Source organism: Delphinus delphis, chromosome 19, assembly GCF_949987515.2.
Source record: "Delphinus delphis chromosome 19, mDelDel1.2, whole genome shotgun sequence".
Taxonomy (NCBI): Eukaryota; Metazoa; Chordata; class Mammalia; order Artiodactyla; family Delphinidae; genus Delphinus; species Delphinus delphis.
Window position 1 is genome coordinate 14,957,119 of NC_082701.1, and position 15,902 is coordinate 14,973,020.

At 45.8% G+C, this 15,902-nt stretch overlaps 1 protein-coding gene across 1 annotated transcript; it reads left to right on the forward strand.

The window, feature by feature from the left end:
- Window positions 1-3,992: 3,992 nt before the first annotated feature.
- LOC132414938 (somatotropin) lies at window positions 3,993-5,343 on the forward strand. Its single transcript, XM_059997936.2, has 4 exons — window positions 3,993-4,157; window positions 4,361-4,477; window positions 4,706-4,867; window positions 5,143-5,343. Exons 1-4 carry the CDS (start codon window positions 4,011-4,013, stop codon window positions 5,341-5,343), a joined length of 627 nt encoding a protein of 208 aa, XP_059853919.2. The 5' UTR covers window positions 3,993-4,010.
- The last annotated feature ends 10,559 nt before the right edge of the window (window positions 5,344-15,902 follow it).

Here is a 15,902-nt window from a genome sequence, read left to right on the forward strand (position 1 = left end):
TCAACCCACAGGAGTGCCTGCCCCCATCCTGCCCCCCCACCCCAGAGCCCTCCAAGGCCCTTCCTCCATGCTTGAGCCCTCTGGCAAACTCAAGGGTCCGATGAGATAAAGGAAGTGAAAACGTGATGTACACTGAAATGTGCAACACAAATGTGAAGGATGATGTGGCTTGGTTCATTAAATCGGGCTCCATCGAGTTGTTTTTTTACTGCCTCTTTTCTTGGTGTCTGTGGACCTCACTCTGGGCTGAAGCTCCTTGCATTCAATTTCCCCCAAGCTTCATTGAACATCTTCTGAGTGGGGACTTGATCCGGCCCTGCTAGCTTTGCACTGAGGATAGTGCTTCCGCGCCCAGCGGCGCCACTGTCTGTCCTAGATGAAGCTTCTAAAGAGCTCGTTGTGGCGGGAAGACTGGGGCCTTGGGCTGCCGTCTTTTAGGAGCTGAGAGACACCTGGCAAACTACTCACCTCTTCGAGCCTGAATGTCCTTGTATGCATGCACCTCCCCCTCTCCGCATCACTCAGTACAGTGCCTGGCACATGGCAGGCACTCAGAAATGTTGGTCTCCTTTTCCACCTCCCCCTGGAGAAGCCCTTGGGAATCCCCACATCATAGTCTCTAAAAACATTGACCCAATGAGCTGTGATCAACGCGGTCATCAGACTCATGCTGGAATCAAAGACAAAGTGGAGCATATCCTGGGGGCAATCCCAACCTCTGGCCTCAAGGAAAGCAGGACAGAGCTAGAGGTGGGAAGCATGGACCTCAAGTGACCAGGGGAGAATGGAAAGAGCTGCCCCCAGTCCCTCTGTGGCTCTCCCTAAGGCGATCATGACTCTAAACAAGGAGATGGCCCCCAGCCGCGTGGACTTGAACCTCAGAAGTGCTCCTGAAGCCTGAAAGAGGCCACTTTTGGATCAAGAGTAGATCTTTGAATTTCCACAATAGGTACGGAGAACCCCAGAGATGGTCAAATCTGAAAATACGAAGGGCTTCCAAACACACTGAAATTCATGGATTCCAAGCTAATGGAGGATTCATCCCGAACCCTTTGAGGATGACCCCGGAGATGCGGATCACAGCCTCTCCTCACTGGCCACCGTGCAGAGGCCATTGTGGAGCAGCCTCTGAACCTGGAGAAGCCAAGGGTCTGGCCCCAGGTCGTGCCCCAAGAAGGGGTGAGTGACTCCCTAGCAAAAACACGAAATCCCAAGTCTAATTCAAAGTTTATCTTTTACTAGCAATGAATTATGTATGTGTCTCCATCACTAAAGACCCTGAAAAAGACCTTTTCTAGACTAGAGAGAAGGGTCACCAGTATCCACCCCCCACCCTCCAGTTCTTCCCTCTTTGGGTCCGATGGCTGCCACCGTGGTCACCTTTAATAACGGTGTATCCCGGGGGTCCCCAGAATCCTGTGGGCCAACCGGAAGTGGGTTGGTGAGAGGAGACTCTCCCCTGCTCTGGCTGGTCCCACCTGTTCTTGGCAGTAAGCTGCCTGGCAGGGAGCCTCAGCCACACCTCACCTGTGCCCACCTTGTGTGGCTCTCGAGTGGTCCCCAAGTCGGGCTCCTGTACCCTCAGTCCTAGGGGAGGCCTGAGCTTCTCCTGTGGTCCACAGTTCACATACTAGTCCCCCCAGTATTAGCTAGAAGTCTGTCACGAGAGGTTCCACTTCAGTGTCCCTTCCCCCAGGTGACCTAGAAGGAAGAAGTGGCGGAGGACACAGGAGGCTGTGTGGGGCTTAGAGACCCTCCTCCACTTCCTGCCCGGCTCCTCTCCTTTGGTGGCTCTGGAAGGAGAGGAAAGGGGTGTCCTCACCTTTCCTGTGGCCCCATTTTCCTCAGAGCCTGTTTCTTTAATGACACTCCCTTCTAGTCCTCCTATGGTCATGCCTGGGGACAATTCCCACAGGTCCCAGTGCCCTCCGTAGCAGAAAAAGAATCAGGGGCACGGTCGGGCGATGGTTCAGGAGCGATGAGAGAAAAGAGAGCTCTATCTTCTGGTCTTAAAGGGGGAGATGGCAAGGCACAAGCACTCAGGTTCTGGACCATGGGGGTGTGACTTTTCAGCATTGGTTGGCAACACTATAACCAACCACCTCTAGAAAGTTTTGCTCATTCGTTCGTTTGTTTCCCCACAGGGTCAAGTGCTAAATGTTCTTAGACTCAAGGGATGGAAGGTTTAAACGGAGGGCAATATGTTCTTTCCTGCTCTTATCTTGGGGGACTATTTGACGCTGGTGACCTCCAGATGCTGAAATAGCCCCAACTCTGGGCACCAGGAGGTGGCAAGCCTGCAGCCCTAGCCTTCCTGACCCTGGCCTAGCCCTGCTATGTGGTCTCCGCCATGCACCCCATGTCTCTGGGCCAGTCTCACCTGGAAAATGACGGACAACAAGCTGACTCTTAAGGGAGGACAAAATGAGGCAAAGGGACTCTTGTGATTAGGGGCAGGACGCTTGTGATCAGAGGGATTTAAACGTTAAAAAACAGAGTGGCGCCCACCCAGTCCGCGTTGAAGAAAGGGCTTGGGGTGCTGCAACGTGGGAAGAGCAAGGATTTGGAGATCTGCTGCCTTGGCTGGGGTAGCTCATGTAAGTAAGGCTCTCTGAGCCTTGGTCTCCTCCTCTGTAAAATGGGGTGATAATACTTCCTTCACAAGATGGTCCTGAGGGTCTAATGTGAGGTTGCATGGGCTTGCTCTTCACAACCTGATAAGCTCTATACAAATATTAAAAGGAGGAGAAGAAAGGCGGGGAGGAGACTGCAATGACTGGAGAGGGCATCTTTCTGTGTGCTGTGCCCAGAGCTCCAGGGCTGGGGGTGGGACTCAAGTCCTCAAGGGCTCTTCCAAATTTGAGATTCACTGACCGTGACAGGGCTATGGGAGGAAGCAGTTGTAAGCAGTGTCTGTTCCCGGGATCTCTGTGGCACAGCCAAGGAGCAGGGACAAGGCCTCAAGTTTTGGTCCTTTGCCCTATCCACCTGGGGGAGCCCCTATGCTCCGGCAAAGGGGAGGGCAATGTGTGAGGCTGGAGCCCTCTAGCGGTCAGGGTTAGCCCTGCATCCAGCTACCTCAGGCTGGATCAGGCGGCAGGAGGATGGTGATGGGGCAAAGGTGGAATCTGTGCCCAGGAACCCCAGAATCTATTGTTATCCTTGGCCCCCTTCTCCCAAACACACATTCTCTCTGGTGGATGGAGGGGAGCTGTTCAGGGAGGAGGAAAGAGGTAGAGAGTGAGGAAGCATCCACATAGCTCTCAGGGTACCTCCATCCTGACGTAGCCCCCCTTTAGGGGACCAGCTTGGGCCCTCCTCACCCTGGGGGACAACCCCGCAATGACACCCTGCCACAGTGTGCCTGGACTCGGGCTACTCCCTTCTGCTACCTCCCCCTTAAAAAGAGGACGGATTGGGTGGTCTCTCAAGCTGAGACTCTGTGCGTACAGCCCTCGGGACAGGTGACGGTGGAGAGGGGAAGATGACAAGCCTGGGCGACATGACCCCAGAGGAGGAGCGGTAACAGGATGAGTGGGTGGGGGTTCTAAATTATCCATTAGCCCAGGCCCGCCGGTGGCCCGTGCATAAATGTATAGAGAAAATAGGTGGGGGCAGAGGGAGAGAGAGAAGAGGCCAGGGTATAAAAACGGCCCACAAGGGACCAATTCCAGGACCCCAGGACCCAGCTCCCCAGACAGCTCAGGGTCCTGTGGACAGCTCACCAGCTGTAATGGCTGCAGGTAAGCACCCCTAAAATCCCCTCGGGCTCGGTGTGTACTGAAGGGTGATGGGAGGGCCCTGCAGAGGGACGGGGGCACTAACCTCGGGCTTTGGGGCTTCTGGATGTGAGCACAGATATCTACCCCCAGACACGTGACCAGGTTTGAAATGTTCTCATTCCCCGGGGGGGAGGGGCGGTGGAGGGCTGGCAGGGGAACCAGGCCTCTTGCTCTCTGGACCCCTCCCTCTCCGGCCCTCCTTGTCTCTCTCTAGGCCCTCGGACCTCCATGCTCCTGGCTTTCGCCCTGCTCTGCCTGCCCTGGACTCAGGAGGTGGGCGCCTTCCCAGCCATGCCCTTGTCCAGCCTGTTTGCCAACGCTGTGCTCCGGGCCCAGCACCTGCACCAACTGGCGGCTGACACCTACAAAGAGTTTGTAAGCTCCCCAGGGACGCGTACTAGTGGCGGGTGGCAGGAAGGGCTGAATCCGTGCCCCCTCCACGCAGTGGGAGGAAACTAAGGAGTTCAGAGGTATTTTATCCGAGTGAAGATGCTGTCATAAACGGAGGGGGGTTCCTAATAAAGCAGTGAGGAGAACCGCGCAGCAGCCTAGACCCGGGCGTGTGTTCCTTCTCCCAGGAGCGCGCCTACATCCCGGAGGGACAGAGATACTCCATCCAGAACACCCAGGCTGCCTTCTGCTTCTCGGAGACCATCCCGGCCCCCACAGGCAAGGACGAGGCCCAGCAGAGATCGGTGAGTGGCCACCGCGGACCGAGGAGCAGGGGCCTCCCTCATCCTAAGAAGGCTGCCCCTTCTCTCAGCATCGGGCCTTGGGCTGTCTTCTCTCCGAGGAGGTGCAGGGTGGTGGCCGGTGGCGGAAGGTGACGGATGGCGGAGGGAGGACCGCGGCTGCCCCCCTCCCCCGCCCCCGCCACCGACCTCGCGGCGCCCACCGCCCACCACCCACCCATCTGCCCGCAGGACGTGGAGCTGCTCCGCTTCTCACTGCTGCTCATCCAGTCGTGGCTCGGGCCCGTGCAGTTCCTCAGCAGGGTCTTCACCAACAGCCTGGTGTTTGGCACCTCGGACCGCGTCTATGAGAAGCTGAAGGACCTGGAGGAGGGCATCCAGGCCCTGATGCGGGTGGGGATGGCGTAGTGGGTCCCCCAGGCTGGGCCCACGCCCGCCCTCTCCTGGCTTAGCCGAGGGATGGGGGGCTCCCGTGGGCTGGGGGAGAGAGGTGCCTGCTCTCTCTGTGGCAGTTCAGCCTTGACCCAGGAGAAATCTTTTCCCTGTTTCCCCTTGTGAGTCCTCCCTCCACACCCTTCTCCAAGCCTGGAGGGGAGGGTGGCAACTGGAGGGGACGGGAGGCAGCCGCTCCCAAGGGCTCCCTGTCTGTCTCTCCCTCCCTTTTGCAGGAGCTGGAAGATGGCAGCCCCCGGGCTGGGCAGATCCTCAAGCAGACCTACGACAAATTTGACACAAACATGCGCAGTGATGACGCGCTGCTCAAGAACTACGGGCTGCTCTCCTGCTTCAAGAAGGACCTGCACAAGGCTGAGACGTACCTGCGGGTCATGAAGTGTCGCCGCTTCGTGGAGAGCAGCTGTGCCTTCTAGTTGCTGGGCATCTCTGTTACCCCTCCCCAGTGCCTCCCCGGACCCTGGAAAGTGCCACTCCAGTGCCCACTGTCCTTTCCTAATAAAACGAGGTTGCATCACATTGTCTGAGTAGGTGTCATTCTGTTATGGGGTGGAGCGGGGCAGTACAGCAAGGGGAGGGTTGGGAAGACAAACTGCAGGGATCCTCTGGGCCCTATGGGAACCCAGATGCTGAACGATAATTGACCCAGGTCTTCCTGGGCTAGAAAGAAGCAGACACATCCCCTTCTCTCTGTGACACACCCAGTCCATTCCCCAGGTCCGTAGTCCCAGTTTGCTGCGGACTCATAGGTCAGGACCACTCCCCTCACCCCACCCCCAAAGTACTTGGAGGCGTTTCTCTCTCCCCCACCAGAACCACAAGACCAAACCTAGCCCCCAAGGGTGGGAAGAAATAAAAGCAAGACAGGCTATTAAGTACGGAAGTCCAGAAAACGCCTCCAACATGTGAGGAAATCATAGAACTACCTTTGTGCAGAAATTTTAAGGTGAATACACGTTCAGCCCAACCACCCTTGGGAAATGGGAACAATGCAAAAATGGCTTTGGGACAAACAGAACCAGAATGTTTGGGATCTGAATTGGGGCAAGGGACGTGGAAGAGAGACTCTAAATTGAGGGTTGCAAATTCAGCGCCAACAGGTGCCAGGTAGGTACATACATAAGTAATAAGGGCTGCATGTAAAGGGGGAAATAGCAACTAGCTCTCAGCCTGCTTGTGAGGGATACAGCACAGAGGGGTGAGGGCCAGAGCAACCTAAAGAACTCAGGCCCCAGCTAAGGATGGGGCCCATCGGCCTTGCCAAGACTGCAGGAGTAGTGCTGCCAGACCTTCCGATTCTTCGAGACAGACAGGACATCCAGACTTTCATGTAAAATCTCATGTTTAAACATTGGCAACTAGTTCTTATTGAAAACACTTTAAGGGCAAAAGTTAACCCAAACACATGTGGTCTTCAAGCTGTCAGTGGACAATTTGTTCTTAGAGGAGTGGATTGGGATAACTTGGTATAAGGGAAAGAGTCAGAAAGACTTGGACTTGAACTTATGTTTGGGAAGAAATTACTTAACCTCCCTGAGACCCAGTTTCCTCACCGATAAAATGGAGATAATAGTGTATTGCCTTACAAGGCGTATGTGAGGATTAGATGAAATCAGGTTTCTGAAATGATTGACACAGTACAGCACTCAAGAAGTTGCAGCTGGTTTTGCAGTGAATTGTGGGATGCTCTGTGTTTTCCAAGGGAATGTTTAAGTACTTGTTATTGAATCACATTCTGTTTTCCTAATGGCACTTCAGATGTTTCTTTCTTTTTTATTTCCAAATGAACTTAAAAGGGCAGCTTTAGAGTTAAGTTTTTAGTCACCCAAGCACCTTGGCTAAGTAACTAGTGATCTGTAAATTAATAGTTAGATGCTCAAAGTAACTCTATCATCCAAACATGATTTTACAAAGTCAATAATTCTTTCACAATGCAAATAATCAATAAATCTTCCTGAAAAGCCCAAAGTTTTACATGCCATAATGAATTTTCTTCAAAATGGGACTCACATGTATTCATTTTGGATATTCTACGTCAAGTAACTAATGGAAATGTAAACTTGGGGAGTGGTTGAAAGTTGGAATAATCAGAACCCTGGAGCTCCATTTCTTAAACTCAGAAACTATTCCTCTGCCTTAGGTCTTTTTTTTTTTTTTTTTCCTTAGGTCATTTTTGTCTGACTTTTAAATCATGGAGTTTTGGAGTTAGAAGGGCCTCACAGGTCATCCTAATTCCTTCTAATTTAGGATTCTTACCCTATAGCCTCTCTCACAGATTGTACTCACTTGTGTAGCACTGGTGTCAAGGGAATTAATATTTCCCAAGGTAATTTATTCTATTAAACCCCTTTGATTTCAGCAAAGTATTTCTTACATTCAGCTGAAATCAATGTCCCTGTAATATCCCTCATTTGACCTTAGAATTATTTGCATATCTCATGGTCTTTTAGAAGTTGATGTATTAAGCACAAATATTATTATCTATTGGCTTGAATAAGTGTTTTAAAAGGAAAGTGAGGGGACTTCCCTGGCGGTCCAGCGGTTAAGACTCCATACTTCAACTGCAGGGGACCAAGATTCCGCCTGCGTGTGGTGTGGCAAAAAAAAAAAAAAGAAAGAAAAGTGAGCCATCTTAAGAAGTGTGTGTTGAATGAATGTGGCAGGAGAGGGGTGCCTGCAGAGAGGGGTGTTATAGCCACTAATAAGAGGGTTCTAAAGTGGGGTTGTCATGCCAGCAGTAGACGGCAGAGGGAGCCACACTCCAGAGAGCTTCCACTCAGCTCCTTCCGGGTGGGCGCAGCTGAATCAACTCAACCACTGCTGGTTGAGAATTACGAAGACGCTAGTGGATTTTGCAAAATTTTTGAATTTAAAAAGACCTTAAAGACCATCTACCCTAAACTCTTTGATTTGCCAACTGTTAATCTCCCTTTCAGCTCTCCAGTTAGGCGTTGGATGGCAAACTCGGCTGTAAATTAGAAATGCCGGGGGTGTGTGCCGTAACCTTCACTCCCTGAGATTCTGACTTTAATGGATCTGGGATGGGATCCGGACAAGAGAATTTTAAAAACTCCCCAGGTGAGAAGGCTGAGAATCACTGAGTTGGGACCACAAAGATGAAATGCACGTGTCCACAGGTATTGTATTGGTAAAAGGGGGCAAAAGGAGATGAGAGACCTGGGCCAGTTTCGACACTTTCTGTTTCCAGTTCTAACCAGTTAATTTAAAAAATTCTAATAAGCCAGTAGCAAAAAGACAAATACTGGATGATTCCTCCCATGTGAAGTACTTTGAGTAATCAAATTCACAGAGACAGAAAGTAGAATGCTGGTGACCAGGGGCTGGGGGGAAGGGGAATGGGGAGTTGTTTAACGGGTAGACTTTTAGTTTTGCAAAATGAAAATGAGTTTCTGTTGTGAATTACACAATTGTTGTGTAATTCACAACAATGTGAACGTAGTTTTTTTTTTGTTTTTTGTTTTTTTTTTGCTGTACGCGGGCCTCTCACTGTTGTGGCCTCTCCCGTTGCGGAGCACAGGCTCCGGACACGCAGGCCCAGCGGCCATGGCTCACAGGCCCAGCCGCTCCGCGGCATGTGGGATCTTTCCGGAACAGGGCACGAACCCGTGTCCCCTGCATCGGCAGGCAGACTCTCAACCACTGTGCCACCAGGGAAGCCCCACAACAATGTGAATGTAGTTATTATTGAACTGTGCGTTTAAAGTGGTAAATTTTGTTACGAATATTTTACTGCAATTTAAATTTTTAAATTGAGGTATAATTGGTATAAAACATTAGTTTCAGGTATACAACATAATGATTTGATATTTGTATATATTGCGAAATGAGCATCACAGTAAGTCTAGTTAATATCCATCAGCATACATAGTTATAAAAAATTTTTTCTTGTGATGAGAACTTTTAAGATCTATTCTCTTAGCAACTTTCAAATATGCAGTACAGTGTTAACTATAGTCACCATGTATATTACATCTGCATGCATAATTTCAAATGTTTAAAAATTATTTTCTAGTGAAAAAATCTTCCCCAAGGTTAAGATTAGTGAGATTTGCAGAAGAAAGGGTTCGACAGGCAGAGGTCCAGTAATCCTAGACCCCTTGGAATAATGTTTTTCTGATGCCATGTAATCTTTTAAATTTAACCTGAAATGATCAATCTGAATTCCTCCCATCATTATTGCTGAAACACATATGGTGAGTTTTGTCCTTTTATACACATTTGAGAGGACTTACACTTTGCCCTTGCTTCACAAGTCCTCAGAATTACAGGACCTGGGCTTCTGGGATAAGCAAAAATGATACGGCTTTGTGACTTCTTTAATTCAGGCCCCGGCAAAGCTGAGAAACATTTTGAGTGATACCAGTATTAGGGTGACCAGTTCGTGCCAGTTTGCATGAGACTTTCTCAATTTTAGTGCCAAAAGTCCCATGTTTTAGGAACCTCTCTGCTCAATGCAAACTGGGACAATTGGTCCTCCTACTAGTAGTCCCAAATCTTAGGGAACAACAACAACAACAAAAAAAAAAACCGGAAAGTAGAGGAAGGAAAAAGAAATGGAATAGAAAAAGAGGAAGAGAGAACACAATGGAAAAAGAGAAAGGAAGTATCAGTGGTGTATATGACTTTTGATGGCCCTCAGTCGTTGCCGTGGATTTCTGACTTTTTTTTTTTTTTTAGTATTAGGGGTTTTTAAAAATTAAATTTAATTAATTTTTTTATACAGCAAGTTCTCATTAGTCATTAATTTTATACACATCAGTGTATACATGTCAATCCCAATCGCCCAATTCAGCACACCACCATACCCCGCCCCCCGCCCCTGCAGCTTTACCCCCTTGGTGTCCATATGTTTGTTCTCTACATCTGTGTCTCAACTTCTGCCCTGCAAACCAGTTCATCTGTACCATTTTTCTAGGTTCCACATACATGTGTTAATATATGATATTCGTTTTTCTCTTTCTGACTTACTTCACTCTGTATGACAGTCTCTAGATCCATCCACGTCTCAACAAATGACTCATTTTCGTTCCTTTTTATGGCTGAGTAATATTCCATTGTATATATGTACCACATCTTCTTTATCCATTCGTCTGTTGATGGGCATTTAGGTTGCTTCCATGACCTGGCTATTGTAAATAGTGCTGCAATGAACATTGGGGTGCATGTGTCTTTTTGAATTATGTTTTTCTCTGGGTATATGCCCAGTAGTGGGATTGCTGTATCATATGGTAATTCTATTTTTAGTTTTTTAAGGACCCTCCATACTGTTCTCCATAGTGGCTATATCAATTTACATTCTCACCAACAGTGCAAGAGGGTTCCCTTTTCTCCACACCCTCTCCAGCATTTGTTGTTTGTAGATTTTCTGATGATGCCCATTCTAACAGGTGTGAGGCGATACCTCACTGTAGTCTTGATTTGCATTTCTCTAGTAATTAGTGATGTTGAGCAGCTTTTCATGTGCTTCTTGGCCATCTGTATGTCTTCTTTGGAGAAATGTCTGTTTAGGTCTTCTGCCCATTTTTGGATTGGGTTGTTTGTTTCTTTAATATTGAGCTGCATGAGCTGTTTATATATTTTGGAGATTAATCCTTTGTCTGCTGATTCGTTTGCAAATATTTTCTCCCATTCTGAGGGTTGTCTTTTCGTCTTGTTTATGGTTTCCTTTGCTGTGCAAAAGCTTTGAAGTCTCATTAGGTCCCATTTGTTTATTTTTGTTTTTATTTCCATTCCTCTAGGAAGTGGATCAAAAAAGATCTTGCAGTGATTTATGTCAAAGAGTGTTCTTCGTATGTTTTCCTCTAAGAGTTTTATACTGTCTGGTCTTACATTTAGGTCTCGAATCCATTTTGAGTTTATTTTTGTGTATGGTGTTAGGGAATGTTCTAATTTCATTCTTTTACATGTAGCTGTCCAGTTTCCCCAGCACCACTTATTGAAGAGATTGTCTTTCCTCCATTGTATATCCTTGCCTCCTTTTCATAGATTAGTTGACCGTAGGTGCATGGGTTTATCTCTGGGCTTTCTATCTTGTTCCATTGATCTATGTTTCTGTTTTTGTGCCAGTACCATATTGTCTTGATTACTGTAGATTTGTAGTATAGTCTGAAGTCAGGGAGTCTGATTCCTCCAACTCCGTTTTTTTCCCTCAAGACTGCTTTGGCTATTCGGGGTCTTTTGTGTCTCCACACAAATTTTAGATTTTTTGTTCTAGTTCCATAAAAAATGCCATTGGTAATTTGATAGGGATTGCATTGAATCTGTAGATTACTTTGGGTAGTATAGTCATTTTCACAATATTGAGTCTTCCAATCCAAGAACATGGTATATCTCTCCATCTGTTGGTATCATCTTTAATTTCTTTCATCAGTGTCTTATAGTTTTCTGCATACAGGTCTTTTGTCTCCCTAGGTAGGTTTATTCCTAGGTATTTTATTCGTTTTGTTGCAGTGGTAAATGGGAGTGTTTAATTAATTTCTCTTTCAGATTTTTCACCATTAGTGTATAGGAATGCAAGAGATTTCTGTGCATTAATTTTGTATCCTGCAACTTTACCAAATTCATTGATTAGCTCTAGTAGTTTTCTGGTGGCATCTTTAGGATTCTCTATGTATAGTATCATGTCATCTGCAAACAGTGACAGTTTTACTTCTTCTTTTCCAATTTGTATTCCTTTTATTTCTTTTTCTTCTCTGATTGCTGTGGCTAGGACCTCCAAAACTATGTTGAATAATAGTGGTGAGAGTGGACATCCTTGTCTTGTTCTTGATCTTAGAGGAAGTGCATTCAGTTTTTTACCATTGAGGGTGATATTTGCTGTGGGTTTGTCATATATGGCCTTTATTATGTTGAGGTAGTTTCCCTCTGTGCTCACTTTCTGGAGAGTTTTTATCATAAATCGGTGTTGAATTTTTTCAAAAGCTTTTTCTGCATCTATTGAGATGATCATATGGTTTTTATTCTTCAGTTTGTTAATATGGTGTATCACATTGATTGATTTGCGCATATTGAAGAATCCTTGCACCCCTGGGATAAAGCCCACTTGATCATGGTGTATGATCCTTTTAAAGTGTTGTTGGATTCTGTTTGCTAGTATTTTGTTGAGGATTTTTGCAACTATATTCATCAGTGATATTGGTCTGTAATTTTCTTTTTTTGTAGTATCTTTGTCTGGTTTTGGTATCAGTGATGGTGGCCTCGTAGAATGAGTTTGGGAGTGTTCCTCCCTCTGTTGTATTTTGGAAGAGTTTGAGAAGGATGGATGTTAGCTCTTCTCTAAATGTTTGATAGAATTCACCCGTGAAGCCATCTGGTCCTGGACTTTTGTTTGTTGGAAGATTTTTAACCACAGTTTCAATTTCATTACTTGTGATTGGTCTGTTCATATTTTCTATTTCTTCCTGGTTCAGTCTTGGAAGGTTATACCTTTCTAAGAATTTGTCCATTTCTTCCAGGTTATCCATTTTGTTGGCATAGAGTTGCTTGTAGTAGTCTCTTAGGATGCTTTGTATTTCTGCTGTGTCTGGTGTAACTTCTCCTTTTTCATTTCTAATTTTATTGATCTGAGTCCTCTCCCTCTTTTTCTTGATGAGTCTGGCTAATGGTTTATCAATTTTGTTTTTCTTCCCAAAGAACCAGCTTTTAGTTTTATTGATCTTTGCTATTGTTTTCTTTGTTTCTATTTCATGTATTTCTGCTCTGATCTTTATGATTTCTTTCCTTCTGCTAACTTTGGGTTTTGTTTGTTCTTCTCTCTCTAGTTCCTTTGGGTGTAAGGTTAGATTGTTTATTTGAGATTTTTCTTGTTTCTTGAGGTAGGCTTGTATAGCTATAAACTTCCCTCTTAGAACTGCTTTTGCTGCATGCCATAGGTTTTGGATCATCGTGTTTTTATTGTCATTTGTCTCTAGGTATTGTTTGATTTCCTCTTTGATTTCTTCAGTGATCTCTTGGTTATTTAGTAACGTATTGTTTAGCCTCCATGTGTTTGTGCTTTTTCTGTTTTTTCCCCTGTAGTTCATTTCTAATCTCATAGCATTGTAGTCAGAAAAGATGCTTGATGGGCTTCCCTGGTGATGCAGTGGTTAAGAATCCTCCTGCCAATGCAGGGGACACGGGTTTGAGCCCTGGTCCGGGAAGATCCCACATGCCGCGGAGCAACTAAGCCCTTGCGCCACAACTACTGAGCCTGCGATCTAGAGCCTGAGAGCCACAACTACTGAGCCCTTGTGCCGCAACTACTGAAGCCCATGCGCCTAGAGCCCGTGCTCTGCAACAAGAGAAGCCACTGCAATGAGAAACCCACACACCACAACAAAGAGTAGCCCCCGCTCGCCGCAACTAGAGAAGGGCTGTGTGCAGCAACAAAGACCCAAGGCAGCCAAAAGTAAATAAATAAAATAAATAAATTTATTTTAAAAAAAGAAAAGAAAAGATGCTTGATATGATTTCAATTTTCTTAAATTTACTGAGACTTGATTTGTGATCTATCCTGGAGAATGTTCCGTGCGCACTTGAGAAGAAAGTGTAATCTGCTATTTTTGGATGGAATGTCCTATAAATATCAATTAAATCTATCTGGTCTATTGTGTCATTTAAAGCTTCTGTTTCCTTATTTATTTTCATTTTGGATGATCTGTCCATTGGTGTAAGTGAGGTGTTAAAGTCCCCCACTATTATTGTGTTACTGTCGATTTCCTCTTTTATAGCTGTTAGCAGTTGCCTTATGTATTGAGGTGCTCCTATGTTGGGTGCGTATATATTTATAATTGTTATATCTTCTTCTTGGATTGATCCCTTGATCATTATGTAGTGTCCTTCCTTGTCTCTTGTAACATTCTTTATTTTAAAGTCCATTTTATCTGATATGAGTATTGCTACTCCATCTTTCTTTTGATTTCCATTTGCATGGAATATCTTTTTCCATCCCCTCACTTTCAGTCTGTATGTGTCCCTAGGTCTGAAGTGGGTCTCTTGTAGACAGCATATGGATGGGTCATGTTTTTGTATCCATTCAGCAAGCCTGTGTCTTTTGGTTGGAGCATTTAATCCATTCATGTTTAAGGTAATTATTGATATGTGTGTTCCTATGACCATTTTCTTAATTGCTTTGGGTTTGTTTTTGTAGGCCCTTTTCTTCTCTTGTGTTTCCCACTTAGAGAAGTTCCTTTAGCATTTGTTGTAGAGCTGGTTTGGTGGTGCTGAATTCTCTTAGCTTTTGCTTGTCTGTTAAGCTTTTGATTTCTCCATCGAATCTGAATGAGATCCTTGCCGGGTAGAGTAATCTTGGTTGTAGGTTCTTTCTTCCCTTTCATGCCACTCCCTTTTGGCTTGTAGAGTTTCTGCTGAGAAATCAGCTGTTAACCTTATGGGAGTTCCCTTGTATGTTATTTGTCGTTTTTCCCTTGCTGCTTTCAATAATTTTTCTTTGTTTTTAATTTTTGCCAATTTGATTACTGTGTGTCTCGGCGTGTTTCTCCTTGGGTTTATACTGTATGGGACTCTCTGCACTTCCTGGACTTGGGTGGCTATTTCCTTTCCCATGTTAGGGAAGTTTTCGACTATAATCTCTTCAAATGTTTTCTCTGGTTCTTTCTCTCTCTCTTCTCCTTCTGGGACCCCTATAATGCGAATGTTGTTGCGTTTAATGTTGTCCCAGAGGTCTCTTGGGCTGTCTTCATTTCTTTTCATTCTTTTTTCTTTATTCTGTTCCACAGCACTGAATTCCACCATTCTGTCTTCCAGGTCATTTATCCGTTCTTCTGCCTCAGTTATTCTGCTATTGACTCCTTCTAATGTAGTTTTCATTTCAGTTATTGTATTGTTCATCTCTGTTTCTTTCTAGGTCTTTGTTAAACATTTCTTGCATCTTCTCAATCTTTGCCTCCATTCTTTTTCTGAGGTCCTGGATCATCTTCACTATCATTATTCTGAATTCTTTTTCTGGAAGGTTGCCTATCTCCACTTTAGTTGTTTTTCTGGGGTTTTATCTTGTTCCTTCATCTGGTACATAGCCCTCTGCCTTTTCATCTTGTCTATCTTTCTGTGAATGTGGTTTTTGTTCCACAGGCTGCAGGATTGTAGTTCTTCTTGCTTCTGCTGTCTGCCCTCTCGTGGATGAGGCTATCTAAGAGGCTTATGTAAGTGTCCTGATGGGAGGGACTGGTGGTGGGTAGAGCTCAGATTTCTGTCTCTTGCTTTCAGTTTATTATGGGTGTGATTACCACCAGCATTATATAGTAAAAACTAATACTTGTAAATACATGTATATGACACTATGCTAGTGTTTTTACCAGTACTATGACATTTCTTTCCAAATATAATTATGTAATAGATAAATGCTGTTATTATCATCCCTATAGTAAGAAGCTTCACTGAAGATTTTTGTTTTCTCAGGTCTAAAAGAAAGTCACCTTGACTTTCCTAAGAGGTTAAATTTTGGAGTATTAAAGGTTGCTCTCTTCACCTGGAGATAATCAGGGTAGGTGCAGTTAAGTGTGAGCTGGTTACTCTATTTTCAGAAAAGGAGTATGATCAAAACCTTTTAGGGGGTGGGGCCCCCAGGAGACACTAAAGGCAGCTACCCTTAGAAGGGTGAGCAGTGACCAGCTGTATTATTCTGGAAAAAAGATGTAACGAGATCCTTTGTGCTTTAAGAATTGACTAGGAGGGGCCACCTGACCCCTGGCTGTGTGGATCCCTGGGGAGAGAAAGGAAGCAGAGGTTCCAAATCTATGAGGGCAAGGGCCTACCCAAATCTGAGAAACCTTGGAGGACAGCTAATCCAAAGTATCCAGCTCTAAGAACTGTAACCCTGGAAATCCATGCAAGGCATCACTGAAGCTGGACCAAGCCCTGGGAAGCCGATTGTCCTCCCTGGAAAATCCTCGGCAGCCCACCCGGGAACCTGGATTTGTAGTACTGCAAGGTTTGATGGACTGTGTAGGACGCTGTC